At 51.6% G+C, this 10,000-nt stretch overlaps 1 protein-coding gene across 1 annotated transcript in view; it reads right to left on the bottom strand.

The window, feature by feature from the left end:
- Positions 1-1,404: 1,404 nt before the first annotated feature.
- The window catches only part of LOC112978597 (olfactory receptor 14I1-like), a 16,124-nt gene continuing 7,528 nt past the window's right edge, over positions 1,405-10,000 (bottom strand). Inside the window, exon 2 of the mRNA XM_026092202.1 lies at positions 1,405-1,493. Coding sequence (XP_025947987.1) covers positions 1,405-1,493 — 89 coding nt within the window. The remainder of the gene's footprint in view (positions 1,494-10,000) is intronic.

The following is a 10,000-nucleotide window of genomic DNA, read 5'->3' as shown; positions in this document are numbered from 1 at the left end:
TCCTCTATCAGTGCTCCCGGTGTGGGAGGACCATTAAAAAAATATCATGGTATTGCCTGCCACTTCCCTAAGTGCCAGGGAGCTCCAGGGATACTCAGCAAGGATGAAGCTTCGGAAGGCCCCAGTACATCACAGTGTGGGGAATGTGACCATGAGTTTACATCAAAAAGCAGCCTCTCACAGCACAAAAGGCTCATGCACCCACAAGTTAGGAATAGAGAACAGATTGAGTTATCCCATCCTAAGGAAAAGGGGCTGAGAGGTATGCATAAGAGCTGCTGGATGGAAGAGGAGATGGTTTTATTGATGGAGTTTGAAGAGAAGTTTAAGAATGCGCATTGTAGAAACAAACCCATTGTGGAAGACTTGCCTACAAAAGCGGCAGAACAGTCAGTGACAGAAGATGGCAGCTTGTGGCAGGCACAAGGGGATCGGCACTGCTGAAGGGAGCAGAGCATCTGTGTGAAGGGAGCTGGCTGAGAGTGAAAGAGTGGAGGAAGGGAGGATAGAATATAGAAGGAGAGTGGCTGATTGGATTAGAGCCAGAACCCTTTCACCCAGCCAGAGTATTGCATTTGAGAGAGCATTGGAGGATGGCCAAGACATCCAGAACACCATCAGTGTGTCACTGGAGGAGTGGTTGTCACAGCTGGCAGGGCAGGCCACCACAGCCAAATTTAAACAGCTACGAAAATACCAAGCTGGACACTGTACCTGTGAAAGTGGAGAGAGAGGTACAGCCTGTACCTGAGATACCAGTGGTTCTTTGAGATAGATGGCAGGAAGCTTGCTGGTATTGTTTTGGATAACATGGAAGCACTGAAATGCCCCCTTCCAATGAATGAGCTGTATTGTTTGTTCAGAAAGAAGCTGGCAAAGGGGCCTCCCTCTTCCCACTTAAGTGCTTTCTGTGGTTGCTGGAGTCATGGACAATTCTGCATTCAAGATGGTCACCCCAGGAGAGGTGATGAAAAACATCACGGAAATCAATAAGAACTCCACCCCTGGACCAGATGGCCTGTGCCTGAGGGATGTTATGAGGAAAGACCCTCAGGGTAGCCAGTTCACTGAACTGTTCAATCTGTGGCTTCTGGCTGGGAAGATCCCAGATAGGATCAAAGAATGCAGGACCATTTTAATACCGAAATCTGCAGATCCGCAGAAACAGGAGGACATGAACAATTGGCAGCCCGTTACCATCAGTTCGATAATCCTAAAATTGTTCTCTCAGATCCCGACAGCATGGTTGAACAGGCATGCCCAATTAACAGCTGTCAAAGAGGGTTTATTTAAGTCCCCGGCTGTACAGAAAATCTAAAGCTCCTCCAGGTTTTAATCAAGCATGCAAAAAGAGACCATAAATCTCTGGGGGCTGTCTCTGTGGACTTGGTGAAAGCCTTTGACTCAGTCTGTCACCATCACATCGTCCAGGTCCTCAAACAGAGAGGTGTTGATTGTCATATAATCGAGATCATCACCAACACGTGCAACAACTGCACAACACGGCTGGAAGTTGCGGGGGGGGGGCGGGCTCTGCGAAGGTTAAGATCCTCCCTGGGGTAAAACAAGGAGATCCAATGTTCCTGCTTCTGTTCAATATCTCAATAGACTTGTTAATATGCAAGTTGGAAGAGGCTAAAGGTGTATTCAAGTACGGGAGCTCAGTGTCATCACTGGTCTTTGCAGATGGTCTGGTCCTGCTAATGACTTGTAGGACAGTATGCACAGGAATATCCAAGTGGTGGAAGAGTTCTGCCATCTTACCGGGCTGAAAGTGCAGGCTGGTAAATGCCACGGGTTCTTTATAAGGCCCACAAAAGACTCTCATACAATTAAGAACTGTGACCTGTGGAAAACTGAAGATGCTCGACTAGATGGCTCGACTAGATGTGATCAAGCCCGGTAGCTCTGAGAACTGTGTGGGCCTGAGAGTAGACCCATGGATAGGTCTCTCCAGACTGGAGCTACAGGAAAAGCTATGCACATGGGTGAGAAACATCGGGGAAGCCCTGCTAAAGCCACTTCAGAAGGCAGAAATCTTGAAAATGTATGCAGTCCCGCAACTGCTGTGTGCAGCAGATCATGCTGGAGTTAATGCCTCATACCTCCATTCCCTGGACCTCACCATAAGAGCAGTGGTGAAGAGCTGGCTTCACTGACCTTCCATTATCTGTGATGCCATCCTATATGCCAGCGGTAATGATGGTGGCCTCGGAATTGCGTGGCTGGCAAGCTAAATTCCAAACATTCAGGCTCGTCAGCCACATTGAATAGCTCACTCCAGTGATAACATCACACAGACTACTGTCCTTGAGGAGGGGATCCAGACAGAGTATGAGAGGGCATGGATCTCCACTGGAGGGAGAGCAGACAAAACTCCATCAACTGGGGAGCAAATYCCTGCAAGCATTCCAGGCACTCTGGAAGGTGTGGAGTTAGCATCTGAGTGGGAAATTCCATCTCCCAGAGTCATCTATCCTATTCCTAGCAAGTGGAGAAGGAGAATTTGAAAATTGGTCCAATCTGAGATCTCAAGGCTGCATAATTAAGAACTTTGAAAATGAACAGGGGCTGGGGGAAGGGGCACCAAAGGCATGCAGACACTGTCCTGCAGAGTGGGAAACCTGTTCCTATATCACTGGATACTGCCCTGCAGTCCAGGACACCCAGATCCAAAGGCATACCATCTTGTGCAATATGCTGGCTGAAGAAGGGAAAAGACTGGGGTGGGAGGTGTTTCTAGAGCCCAACTTCAGGGACAATACCAACAAGCTCTTCAAGCCTAATTGGGTTGCGGTTAAAGGTGTCTTGGGTGAAAGCAGTGGACATCACTGTTCACTATCAGAGTGTGTTGTCATCTTCAGGTGACAGAGCAGCAGAAAAAGTATGAAAACATCAAAATCTGGGGGAACAGTCCTGGTGGGCAGGCGGAAGTGGGGCTGACACCCTCTCCATGCTATTCTGTGCTCTGCCCTGGGGCCTCTGACCTTGGAGCTCCCATTTGATGGGCTGGTGTGCACTTCCCCATATGGCAGGGCAAGGAGGTGGGGGAAGGTGTGGAGTCCCAGTTGCTGGGTTTTATTTTGCCTTTCATTAAGTGGCACCACCTTCTTCCCCCCACCCCTGACCTTGGCAATAAGCAGGCCTCCCAGCGAGCTTGGTCTGTGGGGTATCCGGGGTGGTGGGCAGATGTCAGTAGAAGCAGGCAACGTGCGCAGAATCTGCTTCCCTGAGTGCCCGGAAAAAGCTGGTGAGTACTGGTAGGACAGGCTCACTGTGGGCACTGTGCACCTGTGCAGTGTTCGGGGGAGATGCAGTGGGGGTGCCAGTCAGCCTGTGGTCAGGGATTCTTCCTCTGCCCGCAGCAACATGTTGGCCACAAAGTTTAGGAATGACCAGGACTGGGACCAAGGAGAGAAGGGAACATGAGCAAGCAAGCAGGTGACAATGAATGGGTGGTGGGGAGGCACATGGGGTGGAAGGATGGACAACATATTTAAAAAAAAAAAAGTGCAGTGGCACAGATTGGTAAATGAGGGCCTTCTCCTGTCATTCTGGAGACGTGCATTTTATATCCACATAGTGAGATAAAATTATAGGTGATTTTTTATCAGCATGGTTGGAGAGAGATATTTGTCTTGGGAATGCATAACCATTCAAGATAGTAACTTCTTGCATTGGTCTTAGCAGCACCCTTCCGACACTCAGTAGCTGAGGCTCAGGTTTCTCTTGCAGCTCTGGTCAGGGCAATCCAGTTGAGGGGTTGACACAAAGAGCCAGATATTTCACAGAGTTGCCTGGTTCAGGCTTATTCACATCTGTACTAAACAGCACCCATGGCTTACAACCGTTGGTCACACAAGACTCTTCAGTAGGTTTAATAAAACACCCCGTGGCACTTGCCCTCTCGAGTCTCAAGCTGTGAGGCAGCAGCAAAGGCCAGCCACTGCCAGAGGGGTGGGGAGCCAGTAGCCCAGGGGCATAACTCAGCTCACATGGCAGGGCCCATCCAGGGCCCAGGTGAGGCTGCTCAGGGCCATTTGGGCTTATTAGTGCACTCAGGGCAAAAATCCCATGAACTCACAGAGGATTTCTCCTAATGCAATGCTTTTCTACATACCTTTCCAAGAATCACTCAGCAGAATCAAAGCGTCAGCAAAGTCAAATTTGGATTTTGTTACAGTGCCAGAACTGATGCCTTCTTCCTCAAACTTAGGCTCTAGCTTGTCTGCATAGTAGGTAGGGACAGTGGGAATCTTGTTCATTCCTTCATATGTGCCACTAATTAGATGACCAGGCAGGAAGCTATTTCTTGAAGCAAGTTTGTGCCTATGTGCCCAGGAGCTCCACTGAAGGCTCAGGCCTGGATCTTCAGGCCCCGTCTGAATGCTGTTGKAGGAGTATGTGTGTGCAGCTCCATCACAGCCACACCTCTGCCTGGCCGTGCACTTTGCTGATGTGGCCCCTGGCTGTGGCCTGTCTTTCCAGCTTGACTTCAGACCTACCTTGTCGTTATGGACTTGTCTGGCAATCACTGGACTGGGTCTGACCCTGTTTACCGTCACTGGGCCTGATCCTTCCTTGACTTGCTGGCTAGGCCTCAGCTCTGCCTGGTCACCATGGACTTGCCTGATGACTTGGACTCTTGGTTGAACCTGGCTACCACCCCTGGGCCTGCCCGGCAAAACTTTCTTGGGTACTGGTGGACTGGGCCCTGGCTGGAGAGGTCCCTGCGCTGCCAGTCATGTTACGAACCATGGTTTCCAGCTCCCAATTCCTTAGGGAGTAACTGGCCCTCGCTGCTCCCTGACAGTTCCCTTGGGCCATCTCAAGCCCTGGACAGAGCACCATGGGGCCTGGCCTGCATCTGTGCAGGGCCTTGCCCCTGTGATTCCTCCTTTGTGGCCAACCTTGCCAATGGCTCTGATGTCCCCACTGTGATGACACCCTGCTCAGCCTGAAGCACCTGAGCGACCCCTGCCCACCCACAACCAGTGCTGCCCATCCATTTGGGGCTCCCTAGAGCCAGTTTGGAACCTTCCTCACTGAGCCTGCTAGGCCCTGTGGGGCTCTCTGGGGCTGGCTCAGACCCTTCCCCCAAAGCCTGCCCAGCCCTGTGGGACTCCCTGGAGCCAGTTTGGACCCTTTCCCCAGAGCCCATGTGGCCCTTGTGGGGTTCCCCAGGAATGCCTCAGACCTTTCCTCCCCAAGGCTGCCCGGCCTCTGGGGCACCTTGTAGGCAGCTGGAACCTGCCCACACTGCCACAAGTCTCTGATGCTATGTGCCTTTCCCACTTCCCTATCCCTGTTTGAAATCTGTGTGCCATGAAATAGCCCTATAACTACCCACAGCAATTCAATCCCTCTACAGCAAGCACCTGAATCCAGATTTATGTAAGGTTGACAGCACACCTTGCTGGGAGGGGAGGCTTCTGTTAGGGCCCTGAGTGCACTAATTAGCCTTAATGACACCGCTATTCAGAGGGAACTTGACAGGTTGCAGAAATGGGCTGGTGGACACCTCATTTATTTCAACCAAGGCACCTGCAAATTCCTGCCTCAGGAATTTGGAATCATCCCCTGATGCAGGACTGGCTAGGGCCAAATTTCTAGAATGCAGTTTTGCTGAGAAGGAGGTGGGGTTCCAAGTGGATAACCAGTGGAAGAAGTGTCAAGTCCAGAATCCCATCAGGGAATGGTAGGATTTTCTGCCCCACCAGTCAGGAGCTATAAAAGATTGTGTAGAGACAGGGTTGGAGACAAGACAACGATGTATGTCCAAGGTCCATCCAGGCTGGAGATACATGGGTGCAATGGAGGTGCCACTCCGGGAGCCTGAGATCTGGCAGAGATGGCTCAGCCCTGGAGGTCCCTCTGTGGAGGCTGTTCCCAAGGGAGAAATGGCCTCAATTGTCCCTGGGGTGGGGGTGAGTCATGGGAGAGACACCCCAGGAGGAGGGAAGCAGGGCTGGGCAATGGCCTTGGGAGAAGCTTCCTGCAGAGGGTATGAGTTGGGCCCACAGTGTTGGGTGGTGTGGGGCAGCCCTGGGACAAAACTGCCAGCTGCCATAGAAAGGCTGGCAGTGAGACCAGCACCAGAACCAAACTCCCTTGCCAGGGTTTGCAGGCCTTGCTGTGAGACTTGACTAAAGTGTTTTGGTTTAACTTCTCGTGCTGTAAATTCAGCATCGTGCAGAGGCAAGAGCAACTGCAGCTCTCAACCCTCCCAGGGGCTCCTGTGCCCTGACAGAAGAGAAACAAGCAGCTCCTGGAGGAACAATGGGTGACTCAGGCTGAGAACTGGTGCAGAAGACTATTGCCCTGCTGTAGGCCCACTGGCTGGTCTTCTCAGGTGGCATACTTATGCACGGCTTTTGCTGCAATAGGGAAGAGGCCATTCAAAGGTGCTTTTGGCTGACAAAGAAACAGATCCTGGGCGAAAGTCATTGATCTTCTATTAGTCCACCTATAGATAGCAGAACAGTAAAACTTCTAGGGTTTAATATCCAGGATGTGTGACAACTACACTGATTTCACAAAGAGACCATGATAATGATGATGATATACCAAAAGAAAAAAAAATACACAAAAAGATCTCAGGAAAGTGGTGTGGCAGCTCTTGTCTCCCCATTTTATCTTGTAAGTGCATGGGAATGCAGAGCGCAGCTAACAGAGGCAGCGAACAGACGCAGCAGTTTGTGCAGCAGTGTTTGGTCTCTGACTAGAACTTGAGGACCCTGTTGGAAGTTGTGGGCTTTCTGAGGACCCCCGAGGAACTAGAAGGTGATTGCTGCGAGCAGGAAAGGGGAAGCTAGGCAAGGACAACTGCAGGAGGCCTTAACTTCTCCTGGGAAAAGCTCTAGCTAGGAGTGGCTGCTGCTAAGGAGCTCTCTTGGTTGCCCCTGACCAGAGGGAGTTAGGGCCTTTGATCCAGGTGGCCCTTGATTAGGGCAGGTCAAGCACCCTGTGAGTCAGTGCTAGGGAAAAGCCTGTATAAAAGCCGGGCCCAGAGTGCAGCTAACAGATGCAGCAGTTTGCGCAGCAGTTTGTGCAGAAGGGTGCAAGAAGGTACCTTTGTTTCTAATCCCTGTGGTGTATGCTTCCTCAAGTATGGTCATGACACGCCGCAGAGCACATTCCCCAGTAGCTGTTGGAGTCACTGCATCGGCTGTGTCAGAGGCTGGGACCCAGACAGACTCTCTGACAGCAGATGCAGCTCTACAGGTCTCAGGCTGCAGAGAGTGCTTGGGGCCTCTCCAGGAGGCCTGGGTGGCAGCCAGCTCTCCTGCAGGAGGTGTGCTGCTGTTGACGAGTTGCATCATCAGGTAAGGGAGTTACGGGAGGAAGTCAGTAGGCTGCATATCATCCGAGAGGATAAGCAAGAGATAGACAGGGTATTCTCAGAGACTGTGCAGCTCCAGAGTCTCAAGCCCCCACAGCAGTGGAGCTGCTGGAGGGCTCTGTGCCATGTGAAATGGTACATCATAACATTGTAGAAGAAGGCAGGAAGCTGGTCACTGCTCGTAGGAGGAGAAAGGCTCCAATTCCTCCTGAGGACTTGCAATTGATGAAAAAGTTTAGTGCCCTCCAGGATGAGGAGGAGATGGACATTGCTGCAAGGGAAGTAACTGGGACAACAGACCCTGTGCCTTGTGGGAAAACCCGGAAGAAGGAGAGGGCGATTGTTGTTGGGGACTCCCTGCTGCAGGGGACAGAGGCACCTATCTGCCGACCTGACCTCTTGTCTAGAGAGGTTTGCTGCCTGCCAGGGGCTCACATATGAGATGTCATACAAAGACTGCCAAGGCTTGTCCACTCCTCAGACTATTACCCACTGCTGCTTTTCCATCTGGGCACTAATGACACCAAGGGCAAACTGGAGACCATCAAACAGGATTTCAGAGCTCTGGGGATGGTGGTCAAGGGTCTGGGAGCACACGTCATTTTCTCCTCAATCCTGCCAGTGAGGGGGATGGATGAGAGGAGGAGGAGACAGACTTTCCAAGTTAACAGCTGGCTGCACCACTGGTGTTGGCAACAGGGTTTTGGTTTCTACAACCATGGGACCCTGTTTGAAGATCGACAACTGATGGTGAGAGATGGGATCCGCCTCACTAAGCGGGGCACATGTGTCTTTGCCAACAGGCTGGCCAGCCTGGTAAGGAGGGCTTTAAACTAGGAAAGACGGGGGAAAGGGAGAGTTATAGTGCCAGGGTAGTTGGCAAAAGACAGCTCAAGTCAGGACGCCTCCAGCAGGTGAATGCAGCCAGGGAAGTGCACATGGGATGTGGCTATGGAGGATCCTCTTGTATCCCTCCTGGGAAACCTGCATGCTCGATCAGCTCTCTGAAATGCCTGTACAACAATGCACGCAGCATGGGGAATAAACAGGAAGAACTAGAGATGTGGGTGCGGTCGCAGGGCCATGATCTCATTGCAATTACAGAGACATGGTGGGATAGCTCGCATGACTTGGAGTGCCATCATGGATGGCTATGTATTTTTCAGGAAAGACAGGCCAGGAAAGCAAGGTGGTGGAGTTGCTCATTATGTGAGAGAGCAATTGGAATGTATTGAGCCCTGCCTAGGGGTGGATGAAGAGTGAGTTGAGAGCTTCTGGGTAAGGATTAAAGGGCAGGCTAGCATGGGTGACACTGTTGTGGRTGTTTACTACAGGCCACCTGATCAGGAAGAGGAAGTCAATGAGGCCTTCTACAGACAACTGGAAGTAGCATCATGGTCACAGGCCCTGGTTCTCATGGGGGACTTCAACCACCCTGATATCTGCTGAAAAGACAACACAGCTAGGCCCAAACAGTCCCGGAGGTTCCTGCAGAGCATTGATGACAACTTCTTGACACAAGTGGTGGAGGAGCCAACAAGGAGAGGTGTGTTGCTGTACCTTGTACTAACAAACAAGGAAGGGCTGTTTGGAGATGTAAAGGTTGTGGGCAGCCTTTACTGTTAAGGCCAGCCCTCAGGAATCCCAGACCCTGGAGGCAAGAAAAAAAGTCTGGAGAAAGGAACACTTTCCCTTGATCGAGGAGAATCAGGTTAGAGACCATTTAAGCAAACTTGACACCCACAAATCCATGGGCCCTGATGCGATGCACCCACGTGTGCTGACAGAGCTGGCAGATGTCACTACTAGGCCACTGTCCACCATCTTTGAAAGGTCATGGAGAACAGGAGAGGTGCCTGAGCACTGGAAGAAAGCCAATGTCACTGCAGTCTTCAAAAAGGGCAAGAAGGAGGACCCGGGAAACCACAGGCCAGTCAGCCTCACCTCCATCCCTGGAAAGGTGATGGAGCAGCTCCTGCTGGAGGCCATCTCCAAGCATGTGGAGGACAAGAAGGTGTTCAGGAGTAGTCAGCATGGCCTCACTAAAAGGGGAAATCGTGCTTAACCAGTCTGATAGCCTTCTCTGACGGAATGACTGGCTGGGTAGATGAGGGGAGAGCAGTGGATGTTGTCTCCCTTGACTTCAGCAAGGCTTTTGACACTGTCCCCATAACATCCTCACAGGGAAGCTCAGGAAGTGTGGGTTAGATGAGTGGACAGTGAGGTGGATTGAGAACTGGCTGAATGGCAGAGCTCAGAGGGTTGTGATCAGYRGYGCAGAGTCTAGTTGGAGGCCTGTAGCTAGCAGTGTCCCCCAGCGGTCACGACTGGGTCCAGTCTTGTTCAACTTCTTCATCAATGACCTGGATGAAGGCACAGAGTGCACCCTCAGCAAGTTTGCTGATGATCCAAAACTGGGAGGAGTGGCGGATACCCCAGAAGGCTGTGCTGCCATTCAGAGAGATGAGGACAGGCTGGAAAGATGGGCAGAGAGGAACCTCATGAAGTTCAACAAAGGCAAGTGCAGGGTCCTGCMCCTRGGGARGAATAACCCYATGYACCAGTACAGGGTTACTGGGGTTGGGGGGTTGACCTGCTGGAAAGCAGCTCTGCAGAGAAGGACCTGGGAGTGCTGGTGGACACCAAGTTGACCATGAG

The sequence above is a fragment of the Apteryx rowi genome, unplaced genomic scaffold (assembly GCF_003343035.1).
Source record: "Apteryx rowi isolate R43461 unplaced genomic scaffold, aptRow1 scaffold_947, whole genome shotgun sequence".
In the NCBI taxonomy this organism is placed as follows: Eukaryota; Metazoa; Chordata; class Aves; order Apterygiformes; family Apterygidae; genus Apteryx; species Apteryx rowi.
Note: the sequence above shows the minus strand (reverse complement) of the source record. Positions and strands in the feature narration are given on the sequence as shown.